The sequence below is a fragment of the Acinonyx jubatus genome, chromosome B3 (genome assembly GCF_027475565.1).
Source record: "Acinonyx jubatus isolate Ajub_Pintada_27869175 chromosome B3, VMU_Ajub_asm_v1.0, whole genome shotgun sequence".
NCBI lineage: Eukaryota > Metazoa > Chordata > Mammalia > Carnivora > Felidae > Acinonyx > Acinonyx jubatus.
The window spans coordinates 111888422-111905463 of NC_069386.1; the positions used below are offsets into that span (position 1 = coordinate 111888422).

At 42.9% G+C, this 17042-nt stretch overlaps 1 protein-coding gene across 10 annotated transcripts in view; it reads left to right on the forward strand.

The window, feature by feature from the left end:
- RAD51B (RAD51 paralog B) overlaps positions 1-17042 on the forward strand; it is a 715946-nt gene that overhangs the window by 399691 nt on the left and 299213 nt on the right. For all 10 annotated transcript variants that reach the window (XM_053224607.1, XM_053224604.1, XM_053224609.1 and 7 more), the window contains exon 8: positions 9982-10078. In XM_053224607.1, coding sequence (XP_053080582.1) covers positions 9982-10078 — 97 coding nt within the window. The remainder of the gene's footprint in view (positions 1-9981; positions 10079-17042) is intronic.

Here is a 17042-nt window from a genome sequence, read left to right on the forward strand (position 1 = left end):
AAAGCAAGAACACACTTTTTGAGTGGTCGCATGGATCCTAAGTAAACTAAAGATAGCCCTTTTAGGGTATTTAAAAACACAGATACCATTATCATTAATATTTAAGGATTGCAGCATACCCAGTGCTGTTCTCTGTGAGTTGAAGCGGAGCTGGAAAGATAACTGCCCGAATGGAATTTGTCCCAGCTGTGAGCTCCTTGCCCAGATCCCAGTGTTGTTTGTGGCTCTACCTCATTTAACCAGCTAGCTGCCTGTTCTCGTTCTGCTCTCATGTGGCAACCTTTCTTCTGAAACTCTTGTCATCACATTTTAGCAGAAGTGAAAATATTAGCAGAAGGTTCATGGCCAAGACAGAAATAGAATCCAGGAGCCTGTGTCTTTTCTTTTGCCATACCTGCTGGAGCATGGTTCCTCCCTGGACTGAAGACTCAGTGTTTCCAGCTCTACCAAATGGCATTCTAACAGCCGGCTGCTGAAAGTTTGTCTTACTCTTAAACATTTGGTACAGTTTTCCTTTAATGTGATTTTGCATTAAATAACATGGCACTTGGTCAGTCTGATACCAGCAAATGCCATGCACTGAAGAAATGGATCAACAAATGTCCATGAGGCTGTGAATTTTCCTGTCAAGAACATTTTGTGTGGAAGAACCAGCATGCACTAGAGGTCCAGACAGACCTAGTGTGAATCTGGCTCTTCTGTGTGCTAGCTACGTAGTCTCAGAAAATTGCTCAATGTCTCTGAACCTCAGTCTCCTCATCTTCAAAATTATGATAATAATGTTTGCCTCATTGAGGTGTGAGGATGAAATGAGCTAATGTATGTAAAGCACTTGGTACAGGGTTGTATCCACAGGAAGTAGACATTAGTTTCCTCCCTTCTCCCTTCCCGCTTTTAGAATGGGGACAGGAAGGCAAAAACACGTGAAATCTCAGAACATTTACACTGTAGGTAGAGAGGTAAGAATAACATGTGACATAGAGAAAAAAATCCTTGTACCAAATTACTTGGTACCGATTCTAAAATGGGAGCATTAGGAACTGAGAGATCAGTTAGTTGCAGAGAGCATGGTTGGGAAAGACTTCATGGAAGAGGTGGGATTTGAACTGGCTCTGCAAAGATGGAAGCGTGAAGAAGAGTGAAGAAAGACATTTCAGCCTGGGGCACTTGGCATGGGGATGAGAGCTGGAGTGAGTGAACCACGAGAAACAGAGAGATAGAGTGAGGATGTCATAAACCTCAGTGTTCCCACTGGAAAAACTGGCGTGGGTAGATATAATAAGTAAAAAGCTAATAGTTGTTAGGCACCTGCTAGGTATTAGGCACTGTCTTAAGTGCTTTCTGTGCTAACTCATTTATTCTCACAACAGGTACAATTGTCCTCTCATTACACCGTTGAAGAAAGTGAGGCACAGAGAGATTAAGTTATCTACCTGAAATGATACAGCTGGGTGGTGGTGGAGTTGAGACAGAGGCCCCGGGAGGTCTGGTTCAAGAGCCCACCCTCCTAACATACAACAGCAGCTTCAGTTACTGCCCAGCTTCCCTCATGAGGTAGTGAGGATCAACTGAGACCATTCTGTGAACATCCTCTGAAAAATATAAAGCATCAGGGGTGCCAGCGTGGCTCAGTAGGTTAAGCGTCACACTCCTGATTTCAGCTCAGGTCATGATCTTGTGGTTCCTGAGTTCAAACCCCACATTGGGCTGTTCACTGGCAGTGTGGAGCCTGCTTGAGATTCTCTCTCTCTCTCTCTCTCTCTCTCTCTCTAAATAAACAGTTGTTTAAAAATCTAAGAGAAATAAAGCATCACACACACATGAAATGCTGTCATTATTCTTGTTAATGACATTAGATGAGAAGTGAACATCAAGATAGGCAACGCAAAATGAGGACGGAAAAAATTATAGGATAGCACTTCTCTGCAGTTATATTTAGCAGCTCATGTCCCTCACCATCCCCTCTAGCAACTCAGAGGCCTGACAAAACCTCACACTTCCTCTTAGGACAGCACTCTGGGGGGCCATTCCCAAGCCACCAGGGTACACACTGGAGATTCTAAAAGGCTATTTGTCATCTGGCATTGGGGCTTGTGCCTTGAGTATGATTTGCCCTTGGCCAGGACATCATTTTATGGGCCTGTAGCACATGATTGGGAGCTGGCTTGTTAGTGACTGTGATCAAAGATCTCCACTCCAAGGGCATTGCCATGGAGGGAGGCCCGTCCTCACTCATTATGTAAATATTTAGCCATTTTAATGTATTTGTTCTGGCCATTCTTCTTCTGTCTCTCTTATGTTGACTCTGTTTAATTGTAGGTTATTATTGTTTGTGTATGTTGATGTCATTTATTTAAGTATGGACACAAACGGATAGCTTCAGCTCCCAACTCCCTGCCCCCCTTATAAAAAACACGCCTTACACAATATCCCTTCTATGAGGATATCAAATAGTTTTTGTTCAAAGGCATATCTGATGAGGCTGCTATCTTGGATATTTGTTCCTAGGCAGATGTTTTGACCTCCTTTTGAACAGGTTGTGAATGACCTTTGCTCTCATTTTATGCTACAGATTCACTTTGGAGATAGAATACATCTCCAATACCTGAATGCAATGCACCCAGTTACTGAGTTTGGAGAGCTCTTGGAATGCCATTTGCCTTAGTGGCCTAGAAATACAGAAGTCAGATTAGTGTTGGCTCATCCTCCTTTGGAGGCTTCTCAGAGGTGGGGTGGAAGTCAGTGGCCCCTCTGGGCTTCAGCTCCTCCCTACTTAAGCCACTATAAGAATGGCTGGGGCTGGAGTATAGCAGAGTTGGTGTTTATCAGACTGGACTCCCCCAAGAGCTGTATTTTCAGACCCCTGGGAGCAAGTGACTCAACACAACTATTTTCTTGATCTCAAATGAGTCTCAGGAGGGGAAATCAGTCAATAGCAGCCGCCTGTGATGGACTGATCATGAAGCTGTGTCTTTCTAACCCTCCTTGCAAATAAAAAGAGGGGAATCCCCAGAGCCCAGGCGTACACGTGAATAGAAAGCACCATCAAGTAACAAAAACACCTAAAAAGGTCAGCAGAAACTCAGGGGGCTGTTGGAAATTCACCTCCCCTGCCTTTCTGTGGTGCTCAGTGGGCAGTAATGGAGTGGGCGAGGACAACCAAACAAACCACGCAAAAGCGACTTGGCCACAAGAAATACATGGTGCAGTGAAGGCTGGTAGGAAGGTTTCTTCCACATCTGTGAACCTCAGAGTCATCCCGCAATTGGCCTTGTCCATTTCCAAGCCCCAGCTGGCCAGAGGCCTATTTGGTCCCATGCTAATGGCAAAATTGCATACAGTTGGCGAGTGCACCTTTAGAACTGCCACACACTGTCGCAGTTCACCAATGGTGCATGTTATTTCCTGCAACAACCCTGAGATCACTGACAGGATGTCGCCAAGGTTGGGCTGCAGGTGGAAACAGCACACCAGGCTGCTGTTTGTGGCCTCATTACAACTGTCACCCCATTTGAGACCCGGAACCAGCATGTGTTAACCTCAGCCCCATCAGAGCCAGTGGAACAGCATGTTGACAGTGGAACCATAGCTTTTGACGCCTACACAGTAGCCACCAGCCCAGTTTCCACTGCATCCCCTCACATGTGTACCCCTGGAGAAGTAGGCCAAAGAGAAAGCCACCCTACAGTGCTACAGTTTTCTTGGATGTTTATTTTGACCAAATGGCAGGCACAGTTTTACTTCAGTGCATTTCCTCTGAACTCAGTGGTCTAGACGATGGCTAACATGAGACAGAAACAGTATTATTATCAATCTCTGTATGATTGAGTGTGTGTTCGTGCAAAGCTGTGAAGATTCATTTCTCTTCATCTATGTGGCCTCATACTGAGCCAATATCTTCATCAGGGACTCTCCTACCTGAGGGACTCTCCTACTAAACAGTGTTTCTTGAGCATCGCCTGTGAATTCCACAGTGAAACCTACAACAGATTTTCCTCCAGGTCCATAGTAAGAGGTTTGAATTTTTATCGAGATTTGAAAGTATTCTCACCATAAATGCAAAATTATTTGAAGTTATGTCCCTCATTTTTTTTTTCCTCCTCTCTTCCTCAGCCACTGCCAATTGGTTCTGTGTAAAACAGATTTCTTAAGGGTAGATGATGAGAAACAATGATAAGGTGGAATTTTAAGTATAACACTCATCCTAACGCAAATTGAAATGTATAACATTTTGGGGGCACCGGATGGCTCAGTTGGTTAAGCGTCTGACTCTGGATTTCGGTTCAGGTCACGATCTTGCGGTTCATGAATTTGAGCTTGTAGGTCTCTGTGCTGATGGCACAGAGCCTACCTGGTATTCTCTTTCTCTCCCTCTCTCTCTGCTCCTCCCTTACTCATGTGTGTTCTCTCTCTCTCTCTACCCCCCAAAATAAATAAATAAATAAAACTTAAAAAAATAAATTTAAGAAATGTATGACATTTTTCATAGCAGCCTGCTACATTTAAAGCCATTCATTATACATTTTTTTCTTGACATCTATTATGGACCCAACACTTTTTAGGTATAGAGAGGTTAGGAGCATTTTCCAGAATTGCACAGCAGACTAGCGACACAGCCAGAAATAAAAGGCAGGCTGCCTGACTCCCACAACAGTGTTTTCTTCAAGTCAAATTGAAGTTTGGTCCTTTTGCCACAAATATTTTGAAAGGAAAATCCCCCACAGCCTTTCAGATTTTCCCAGAAAACAGTTGTCATGCAGACCTTCAAGCAGGCTGGAATACTAAAACCTTATCAGTTCTTTATTCTAGAACTGACAGTTGATATTTATTTTCTGGGCTGAAGCTAAAGAAAAAAATGATTATTTTTTCATAGTGGAATGATTGCTAATTTCCCAGAGTTTGGCAAAATTAAGCCAGGGAATAGTAAAACCAGATCTGTGATGCTCAAACTCCGACGGTATTTGGTCTGACTTTTCCTCACAGCAAATACGGGGTATCTCTTTTCAATGCTGGAAGCGACAGGAAGGAGTTGGGATGGGGAGCTGTCAGGGAAGAAGCATGAGTCTGTGAGTGTGGGCCTCTAGGCGTGCCCTTGTGGGCGCTTACCCTGTCCCTGCACTGCACCCAGAGCTCCCCACCACCCTTCCTGTCCTCCCCCACTTTCCTACCCCCACCCCATTTCCCTCTCACTCCCTGCTTCTAGGCAGCAGATGGGTTGGGGCAGACACTGTCATGGTTGGGAAGCAAGAGGAGAGTTTGGTGAAAACCACTCCAGGGCCTTTCTCTCAAGCCTTGGTGATGAAAGGACTCAATGAACCTTAACAATTTCTCACAGGAAAATTCCGGCCTCTGTCTTCTTAAAAGCAGGACATTCAGCGACCCTTAAACAGAGCCAGGATTAAAACCCAGAATTTTTCTGACTTATCCAAGACCTATAGTTTAGGTAGAAAGGCTCGAGCACTGTCCTATCTGGCAATTAGGATCATTTTAGATACCAAAAATAACAGTTTAAGAAAGTGTACCTTGGGCAGATAGACCATTTTCAATGCAAACAGAAGAAAAACTTAAACCATGCCTTCAGAACCTCTGAAAAGCAGAGCTCTGTCATTTTGAGAGTGCTAGGTTTGGCGACAGGTAGGCAGTTTGTGAGCGCAGCCAGCCCACGGCCTCTGTCTGTTGCTTGGATGATGCCCTTTCTCTGGCTGGCCAGGGTATCTGGTGCACTGCCTATTTGCCTAGAGAAACAGGAATATCAGGACAATCACTGCGCCTAGCCCCACAGGCCCAATTAAAGTGATTTTGAAACTTGTCTGAATCTCTGTGTTGGATTGTAGCAGGTTTCTGCCAGAGAGTGGGTGGGAGGAAGAAGTGGGTGTTTTTATGGGCATAGAAATGCCCCAGAGGTGCCTCATGATTCCTCCAGACCAGTCTCCCCCTTAAACTCCTGCACACAGACCTGGGTTTCATGAAGAACTTTAGATTCCAGGCCTCCTGTGGGCCTCGGAAATGACAGCCACATGCATCTGGGGCCACTGAAAATCATGAAGAAGAGAGGCAGAATTCCGCTCAGATCACCTCAAATGCTTGACACTTCGGTAGAAGCTGAAGTTATTTACCTACTTCACTTAGGGTTATTTCATAGCATTCGAATCCAAAAGGACTCTTGTCACAAGATTGGGCTTGTTACAGTGTAGGGCTGATAATCTTGTAATTTCTGGACACTAAAAATAATGAACAAAGGAACCTAAGGTCTGGAGAAGTCACCTGTCCTCGGGTCTGAGCTGAGCGTTCTCTCTCCTCTCCTCTGCCTGCTGCTGCCTTAGGAGGGAGACTGGCAGGAGGCCTGCACACCCCTCTCATCTATGCTATTGATCTCAGGCAGGTGACTCTAGTTCACCTTGTAGAAAGTGGGGATTACAAATTTTGCCTCTCACCTGCCCCCACAGAAAGTTGAATGAGGGCATGTGCCATATACTTAGCTCTTTAAAAAAATCTGACTTGTAAATACTGAGTTATTGTTTTGTTGAAAATGAGCCTTTCTTCTGCTATTCTATCCCCAACTGACCATAAATCCATTTTTCGTCACCTTCCAAGAGTCAAATAAAAGGAGCTTCTTTTGGCCTTTGGATCTGACAGTTCTTCACCCTGATTTTTCCAGGGCTGTCTTATTTTCTCTTCTGTCCCCCATTTTCCAGTACTCACCATGGGCTAGAATATACTAAATGGCTACTCCTGGAGTCCCCAGCAGAAATACTTCTAATAGTTCACTGTCAGGTGGATCAGACTAGACACACAGTGGCCCCTAAGGTAGAATGTATTCTGGACCAGGAGCAGGGGGTGTGAGGAGGGTGTAAGGATGAAATAAAACATTAAAAATATAAATAAAAAGGAAGGTACCAGTTATTAAAAGATAACTAAAGACAATCATGAGGACTAACATTTAACCATTTACCTTTGGTCAGGCACTAATGCTGGGGACCGTATATGCATTATCCAGTGTAATGAAACCCTGTGAGTTCAGAATTATCATACCAGAGAGGTTATGAGACTTGTCCAATGTCATATGGCTAGTAAGTGGTAGAACCCAGGGTCTGAACTCCGGTCTGACTCTCAAGTGCTAACCCTACTACTGTGCAAACTGCAGCCACACAAATATAGTACCAAGCATCAGAAGCCCCAAGCTTTCCAATGGAGCAAAGCAGCAGGAAAGCCCTTCTGAAGTGTCAGAACAAATTTTCAGAAACCAGATAGTGTTAAGACTCTGTTTATAAACTGTAGTAGTATTTTATAAGTTATTTTAAGAGTGTAGTTTTCAAGTCTCCAGATTGCCTCAGAGGACAACATGTCTATAGGCTTCTGCCCAAGTCGTGATTATTTGTAATTGATGCTATTTGAAAATGTTTCCATTCTATCATTTTACTGAACACGGGTTTAGAAAACCACAACAATTTAGTTAGATGGTGTGATTAGCAAACCCCTGAGTTTGGTTGCTATGTATCCTTTCAGTGATTTCGCTTTCTGATGCACAATTTAAAAAAAAAAAAAAAAGAGGATTATTAGCAAAACCCCCTAGGAGCTGATTCTCTTACCATTGGAGAGTGAAATGTTATCTCTTCCATCTAGTCTTCCATTGGGAGTGTAAATTGGAGTGAGTGCCTTCTGAGGGACGTCTGCAGTTTGGTTTTTGGTTCCGCAGAATAGAACTTAATAGTTGGGTATAACAAAACCATCATCTCAGGACAAGTTTCCATTATAGTGGAATGGTAATGAAATTGAGGGGAAGAATGAACTGAATATTTTGGTAAATGGCTTGTCTTTTAACTTACAAGTTTCTAGAGAAGACATATGGTGCCTTTACCTCTTTATTTTCTCCTGTGTATATGGTAACCTGCCTTGGAATGTAAGTATTCAATATATATATTTTTTCATATTACTATTGCCATATCATTAGAGTTATTTCATTTTCACCAAGCCATCTTATAGAAGAATCCTCTAAAAAAGTAGAGTTTACCTATTTTGATCTCTCAGAAGCTTCACATTTTAAAAAACTAGGGCAGACAGATAACAGTGTTTTGCTTATTGGTAAATAAAACACATGGTATTTTCAGTATCTTATTGACCTGCCTTTAAATAACTGTTATTTTTCTTACTGGTATTTTAACATAAATTCTTAGCAGTTGAATAATACTTAAGAAGGACTAAGGATTGGTAGAAATGATCAAGTACTGAAGTATATCCTAATGTAGAAAAATTGTAATTCAGTGTTCTCACATTAGATCCAGTCGTCTGAAGCACGTGGCATTTACTAACTTATTAACCTATATATGGTAACAATATATGGCTTCCATTTATTGAATATTTACTATGTGCCGGACATTATGTTAGGTACCTCACATTGATTATCTCACTTAATTCTGGTAAAAATTCTATAAGATAGGTGTGATTTTTACCTATGAATAAATGAAGCTCAAAAGTTTAAGTAACTTTCCCAAGATGCACAGTGTCAGAGTCAGAATTTGAACCCAGTTTTATTAAACTCCAGAGCATATGCCTTATATTATAAAGAGAGAAATGGACTTCATTTTTATTCATACTCCTAAAAATGAACATTTGTTCTTGAAAGAGCAGGCTGTGATTTGACTGTATAAAGCCATTGTAATTGAAGGCATATAGTATGTGATTCTCACCAGTCCAGATGAAAAGAGGCAATACAGAAGAATATGAAGGCAAGGTTAGCAAATACTCAGCAGAAGGCTGCACTGTCTGATCATCGCTACAGCATAGCTAGAGACCCACAAGCCTAGCTGACACAACAAAGACCTTGGAAAGGTCGTCTTTGCTAATAGAGTACTTCGTTTCTTTGCCTGACCTTGCCATCATGCTCCACCTCTCAGCCCTCAATTAAACTGCCATTGGTATAGGATTTATAATGTGGCCCTGGTTCCTTCAAGAGACAGTGACAGAGGTGTGGCTGAGAAGCTGGACAATAAAGAATAGAGACAGTTTCCATTTCTGTTCAAATTAGGGTGGCAGCAAAATCATAGCTGACCCTCGGGACAGACCAAGACAGTCCAACGAGATGCTTATTCCAGATACTAAATGCCTAGTACCCTTTTCAGAAGGGAGGTTTCCTCTGAGTGACCAAGATGCTCACAGTGTTTATGCATCATGGGAACAAAATCTTGAGAAATGATTGTGGCGTGAGTCATGTTGTAATGTTCCAGGAGAGAATCTGTAGTGTATTCTTCCTTCAGGGTTCTAAACAATATAGTAAACTTTATAAGTGAAGATTTTTCAGGAAAAGAATCGTTTCTTGGCTGAATCAAGTGCCACTGTGTGGCAGTGGATCATATGGATTTGAAATGTCATGAGCCTTATTTTGCATAGGTAGGATTATATTAATTTGTGTTTTAAATACATAGCGAGATTGGAAGTTTTTTGTTGGCATTCAATGAATTTAAAAGAACAGTGTTGTTCCTTTACAGATGAATCTTATTACAGTTTCACAAATTTGGAACTAAAACTCTGACCTTGAGTTAATAAGGAAGACGCTGTAGGCATTCAAATTTTAAATTACCGCTTTTATTTAGCACTAGCAATGTCTTGGGTTGTGGATATAATCCTAAAAATTGAAGTTTGACAAAATGTGTTCCTATGCATCTTAATTCTCTCTGGGTAGACTTCTGTTACTTAGCTAATATGACAGCACCTCTCAGTCCCAATTTACTCAGCATTGAGAAAGAATTGATTGGTGGTTTAAGCTCTAAAAGAAGCGTGTTTCCCGTTTTCTGTGTTTTCAGTGACCTATAGGTTTTGCTAGATATTCTGGCCTAAAGATAAAACTGATGAAAGTCGGAGCTGGGGTTTTCCTACCTGTGTGCTTATCAGTCCTCCCCTGAACAGTCTGTCTTTTGAGAGCTCTAATAATTAATTTGCTCTCTTTCTTCTCTCTTCCCCCACCTTCTCCCTGTCTGTTCACAGGTTATCTTGACGAATCAAATTACAACGCATCTAAGTGGAGCCCTAGCTTCCCAGGCAGACCTGGTGTCTCCAGCTGATGATTTGTCCCTGTCTGAAGGTAAGGGATCTGTCCTAGAGGGGCTGAAATCTGACACTGACGTACAGTCCCACGGCCTCTCCTCTCTGCCCCATGTTGCGCGGGGAGATTGGGCTAACAGGCCCTGACCAGTGAACCCAGCCAGAGCCTGGAGGTTTAGCTTAGCCAACTTTCCTGGCATCCAATCCCTTCTATTTGGAGAGTCTCTTGCCCTGTCTCCAGAGGCGAGCTCCCCTTTTCATCTGAGTGAAGCACCCTCATAGACATCCATCACCTCTACCTTGAGCCTTGTCACAGCTCCGTAGGTTGCTTTGGGTCCTTAGTACGAGGGCTGGCAAACTGCTGAGTGGCTTGGTTCTTGAGATTGATGCTCACAGGTTGGCTTTCCTGGTGGTCCCATGGCAATGTAGCCTTTTGCTGGTGCTGGGTGCTTTGGGACTGGCTGAAAGTGTATACCGGCATCATGTGCTGGAGATGGGGCATTCCCAACCAGCTTTACAAAAAGATTAAGAAAAACTCTCCACGTTGGTAAATCTGCAAACTTTTCTCCACCCTCCCATGCTAGCAAAGGTCAAGCTGGCTATGGTTTACGTAGCAAGGGGAATTACACCACTGAGCCAGTGGGTGGTTTCTAGTTTTATTGAAAGTTCTTATGTGACATTTCGGAGCTCTGCTGGTTGTGGGCTGGATAAATGTGCATTAGCTGTGACAGATCCCTCTGCGCTTCCATTTTCTGCGAAGTCTTCATGAGGGAGCAGATGGGACTTGCAGGCCTGGTGAGGCTCCTGACTGCCAGGTGGTCTTGCATGGATTGGCTGCAGTTTACCATCTCAAGAATTGGAAGGACCACACTCCTTGCTTCTCGGTGTTTTTCAGAGTGAAAACTAATTACTTGAGGGCAGCTGGGTGGCTCAGTCAGTTAAGTGTCTGACTCTTGATCTCGGCTCAGGTCATGATATCATGGTTCATGAGATCAAGCTCCGAGTGGGGCTCGTCTGTGAGGAGTCTGCTTGGGATTCTGTGTCTTACTCTCTCTCTCTCCCTCCCTCCACTCACACACACACACTCTCTCTCTCTCAAAATAAATAAATAAACATTTAAAAAAAACCCTAATTACTTATTTTTTAAAGTTGTAAAATGCCCTGCATCCCCTATTTCCACATTCAGTGATGTTTCATCTCTCCCCCATCACCTGGACTGAAAACCCGAATCGTTTACTCTTCTTCCCTCCCTGAACTCCTGTCATCCAGTCTTCTTGGCTCTTCTTTCCAGATAATATTTTTTCCTCTGTCCCCTGTTCTTTGTAAATTTTTTAAAAAATGTTTATGGATAGTATACGTTTTTTTTTAAGTAGGCTCCATGCCCAGTGTGGGGCTTGAACTCATGACCCTGAGATCAAGAGTTGCATGCTCTACTGACTGAGCCAGCCAGTCACCTCTTCTTTGTAATTTGTATTGTGATCAGCTGACTTATTAAACTCACAGTTAGATTATTTTTATAGATCCCAAAACGGCCTCCCAACTCTAGCCTCGCTGCCATTTCCATTCTGCCACCACCAAATTAAACTCTCCGAATCTGGCTTCCTTTTACTGTGTCAGTTTCCTACTCAGAAATCTTGGAGTTGTTTTAGCTCATTTCCTGAGAATGGGCTTAAATCAAGAAGTCACTTTTAAAATATTCAGGAATTTGTGGTTTGTTAGCTTGAAATCAGCCAGGGTGGAAGGATTTACACCATGGGAATCAGCACATGCTAAAAATCAGGATTTTTTTGCTTTTCTTCTCTTTTGTGTGGATCAGTTTCCAAAATACCACTAGAGACAGTTAATGCTTCCTTACCCCTCACAGTCTGCCCTTTTCTTCCTGTTCCCCTTGGTTCTTGCCAGTGTCCTGGGTGAACTCCTATGCCAACCATGTTGACTTTCTGCCCACCACTCCCCACTCCTGTCTCCATGCCACTGCAGAGACAGCATGTTCCATCTAGAATAGCATTTCCCTTTTTCACTTCTACTGCTTCCTTTCTTCCCAAATTCCCTGACCCCTTCAAGATTTATTTAAAGGCCACCACTTTCACAAAATCCCCTTGTTTGTTCCAGTCTGCACTGGTCTCACTCCTTCTTCCTCCTCTGTGACCCTTCTACCTGTTCTGCCTTCTAAAGAAAAGGTCTAGGAAAACTAATTTAACTTTTCATGTTTTCCTGACTAGATTGGAAGATTAAAAAAAAAGACTTTTTTTTTAATGTTTAGTTTTGAGAGAGAGAGAGAGAGAGAGAGAGAGAGAGAGAGAGAGACCCAGCACAGAGCAGGGGAGGGGCAGAGAGAGAAGGAGATAGAGAATCCGAAGCAGGTTCCAGGCTCCGAGCTGTCAGCACAGAGCCCGACACGGGGCTCAAACCCACTAACTGTGATCTCATGACCTGAGCTGAAGTCTGATGCTCAACTGATTGAACCACCCAGGTGCCCCTAGATTGGAAGATTTTTTTAAGGGCACCGGCTATCTTGTATTCTTTTTGCATCTATGGTTGTGCCTAAGTGACTAGAAAAGTTCTAGGCTTATAGTAGGCAGTAAATAAATGCTGAATGGATACCAAAGTAAATACTTTGTAAATAGTAACCATGAGACTCACACAAAGCACCTGATTAAAAATTGTGATTTATTTCACACACACACACACACACACACACACACACACACACACACACACACACACACACACAATTTAGTCAGCCTTGAGGAGAAAAAAAATTTTTGTTTCCTTATTTAAAAACCAGCAGTGGGGGGGGTGGCGGGGCTAGGTGGCTCTGTCAGTTAAGTGTTGGACTCTTGATTTTGGCTCAGGTTGTGATCTCACAGTTCATGAGTTTGAGCCCCATTTCAGGCTCCATACTGATGGTGCAGAGTAGGCTTGGGATTCTCTCTGTCTCTCTTTCTCTCTCTCAAAAGAAATAAACTTAAAAAAAAACAATAAGTAATAGTACTTTGCTTTGTCTTGGCTTTCTTATCTTAAGCAAAGAAGAGGAACAAAACAGATACAAAGGAAATTGTTTTGGGGCTCCGGTGTAACTGCTTCCAGAAAATGGTAAAGGTGTGTTCAGGGCAAGGGGAGACTTACCCGCTCATCCTTTGACAACTTTTTAAAATTATGAAATCCTAGGGGCAATGGAAATAATTGATTTTTCTAGAGCTTTCCTTTGTATAGCTGAGCAGGTAAAGAGGCTATAGAAATATTTTTTCCTGAAGTCTATAATGAAGTTCCTTACCAGTAAACTAAAATGGACAATTTTCCTAGAACATTTTCCTAGAACATTTATACCTACCTATTCAAATACATTGCAATGGTTGTCAATGCCACTATGATTAATAGGTATAAATTATTTTGTTGTCTCCAGCATCCCGTGTATCAGCTTTGACATTGTGTTATTAGCTCTGTGATCTTGGGCAGGTCTTTTGATAACTTGGGTTTTTTTCTATTAAAGGACAGGCTGGATAAATACAACATTGCTGAAGTCTTTTCTAGCTCTACCGTTGTGAGATCATGATGTGGATCTGAAGATCAGGAGTATTCACTTGTTGATGGGGTTTTAAAATTCTGATTTATGGTGTGGGAAGAATGGCCTTGTATTTTCCTAGATTAAGCATAATAGAAAGGATCTTCAGGAATCTTAGCATTGATACTTTGGCATACTTGTAAGAGCCTCCTCTCCCCACATTGCTCTCTCCTGACTCTAAACAATTCCTGTCTTGTCTGTCTCTTGCCCTCTCTGCCTCTCCCCCACACAGACCTATACACAAGAAGATGTGTGTGCAAACTTGTGAGAGTGAGAAACACACCGATGGGGTGAGCTCAGGGTCCACCCTACCCTGTAATAGATTTCAGCTGCAGAGCAGAGGGCACGGCTTAAACAGTGCTCCCTTGAAAACGGTTGTAGGGTGAGAACAAGCGGCCAAGAGCAGCCAGCGATAAAATGATCTGAGTTGACCTAAGGGAAATACCCAGCAGGGGCCAATTCAGGGAAATGAAGTCCCTTCTGCTCTGATGCAGAGCAGGGAATGAATATAAGTGACCTGGCCCAACTGAGAGATCTCTTCCACCCCAGCGGATCCTGTACTATTAATATCTGCCAGCTGCAGGCCCAGAGCATCCCCCTGCTGTGATCAAAAGAGCCCCTATCTTAGCTGGAACAAGGTCATCTTCACAGAGCTGTAAAAGCAAGCCCTGACTGGCTGCAAGGACCTCTATGGGGGAGGAGAAGTCAGGAGATGGGGAGGTGCTCTCTCACGCTCCTTTAATCTCAGCTGACCAGCTGTTGCCCTCCCAGTGTTTGTAAAGTTGAGAGTTCTTTGTTTTTGTGTTGCTAGCTTTTTCCCCCCCTTACTAAGTTTGTGGCTGGCTTGTTGCTTGGATCATGTTGATGGAACCATGTTCACTGCTTGGGTCCATGGTATGATTCCCTTCATTGGGGTTTCTTCTACTCTTGAATTATCCAGTTCCCAGGTGGGAGAGCCCAAGAAGAGAGAAGCGGACCCCAGAGGTCAAGGACTTTCTCTGCATTGCTCCTGCCTCATAGCATTGTACCTGGAGAAGGAAAGAGAGGACAAATTGAATTTTCCCTATTTTTTTAGAATAACTTCTCATAGGTACAGTGTGCTTGTCAATTTTCAGCCTGCCTTTCACAAGCATTATTTCATTCTGTGGGGAGAATGGAACCTTCAAGACTTATGCAAATTGACCAAAAATCACCGGCCTATGAACCTAAGGGTGGAAATCCAGATTTCTGGTTTTATGATCTACGTTGTTCTCAACCAGGCTCTGTGAATCAAAGTATTTTCCGTTTTAGTTTTTTGTTTTGTTGACAGAAACTCGGGCAACTAGATTATTACGAAGTCGAGTGACTGGTTATTGACTAGGTTATTGTGATTGTTCTGTGGCCAAGGACATGTTTCTTAGATGCCCTTGCCAATTCTTCCTGGTGGTCATCGAAAATACTAAGAGTGACTGGATCTCAGTCATAGGGAATATCCCTTTTCCCCATACTGATCAGCAGAGAAAGGATCTAACCGTCCAGCTGGCCCAAGACTCCATGCGCTATTCTAAAGTCATCTGGGATTTGGGCAGAAGGACTGGGCTCCTGCCACACAAGCACAGTTGGTAGGTGAGGTTGACGTATGGTGACAGTGGCTCCTGTGCAAGATTGAAGCTCTGCTCAACCTGCACCATTGGCTTTCTCTCCTCTGAGGACTTAATGGGATAGCAGTAATTTCAGTGTGGTGACACAGTCCATTTCAGGAGTCCCAGACAGCTTCATGGAAAGGAAGACATGATTAGGCTGCCATCCTGGCATTTCCAGCGTCTGGCATGTTAGTATCCTCTTATCAGCATTAATAGTTTTTGACAGATAATAGCACTCGAAAACTAAAAATTAAAAGTGCATGGATGGGTAAAGGAAAGAACTTAAGAGAAAAAGTGGTACTTACTACAACCAAGAGTGGTTTCTAGTTTTAGTATTGGAAGCCTTTCTATTCCAGTTGAATTGATGGCTGATTTCATGTGCAAGAGAAAGTATTTTGGGATTCATACTCCTCAAGCAACCATCCCTGCAAAAAGCTGGAGTCCCTTTGAAAGATTATATGCAAGTGCATGGCTTGTGTCTCTTTTAAAATAAATTCAACAAGCAAGAGCAGCTCAGAATGGTTGGGGCGAATCAGGGACTTATGGTTGTGAAAGAAGCAAACTTCAAAGCATGGTATGAATTTTCAAGTTTTATTTCCACTCTTGCTTTCCAGCTGGATCTGCTCTGGATTTACTGCAGGATGTTTGAAAATGTGGCTCCCTGCTAATCTCAGACAGTTGCTATGATCAATGGTTTCTTTCATTTCCGATAAAAAACACTGGTGTTTCTGCTTAAATTGTGTGTACTTTCAGCTTTATTATTATAGTTGTAATTTATTGTCCAGCATTACCCAAATTTGTAATCCATTAACCACAGACTTTGGGGTTGGTTGGTCAAGTTAGCAGAACTCTCTCCATACTTTAGCTCCAAGGCCCTCCACAGCCCAATCCCAGACTAAGAATGTGCACTGGTTGGGGTAGGACCATGTACAAATGAGTCTGAGTGGAGCAGCCTTAAAAATCCACTTCTCAGGGGTATGGTGCAGGTTGGCTGTAATTATTGCTTTGAAAACATAAAGTGTCACCGTGTGCCTATGAGGTTAACATTAACAACTGTGATCAGCATTGTTAACATTAACATATCTATATAGCATTTTAAAATGTCCTAAAATGATGAATCACTTAAACCACCTCAAGCAACTGAAGCATGAAGGAGAGAAGGGAATTACTCAAAGGCCACACAATAAGCAAGTGGTGGTGGTGCTGGTGCCAGGAACAGAAGTTAGAGCCCCTCCCATGAAAGCCTGGATTTGGATACTGTTGCCTCTTAGGAGTGCGTTTTGGATAAAAATGGTTAAGGGTCCTAGTGACCTTTTGACCTTTTATCCCCAAGCCACAGGACATATATCAACACACACAACCTCACATACTTCCATTCACAAGGGACACACCACACCTACCCATGTCCCATCCTCCCTGGTATCCATGGCACTTAGCTGAATGTATATTACTTCCAACAGCTGTTCAGATGCCACGAAAGGCCTAATTTATAGAAAAAGATTAAAAGCACTAAAACCCTGTGGTGTTTAGCTAAAGAAAGCCTACTTATTATTATGTGAGGTAGGGGCAGCTAGAGTTGAGAGAGGATGGACACAGCATGCAAAGGTCTGACAAGCTGTAAATCTCAAAAGGGACAGGAGCTTGTTAAAGATGTGCAGCAGGGAGACCAGGGAGTGACAGGACCAAGGAAGAGGGATCAATAGGAGGAAGGGAACACTGAAGTGAGTCACCAGGAAGTGCTTCTTGGTCAGGAGCTCTGTTTTGCTAGCAATAGTTTGCCAAAGAGAGACACACTGGAAGCATGAGGTACGTTACGA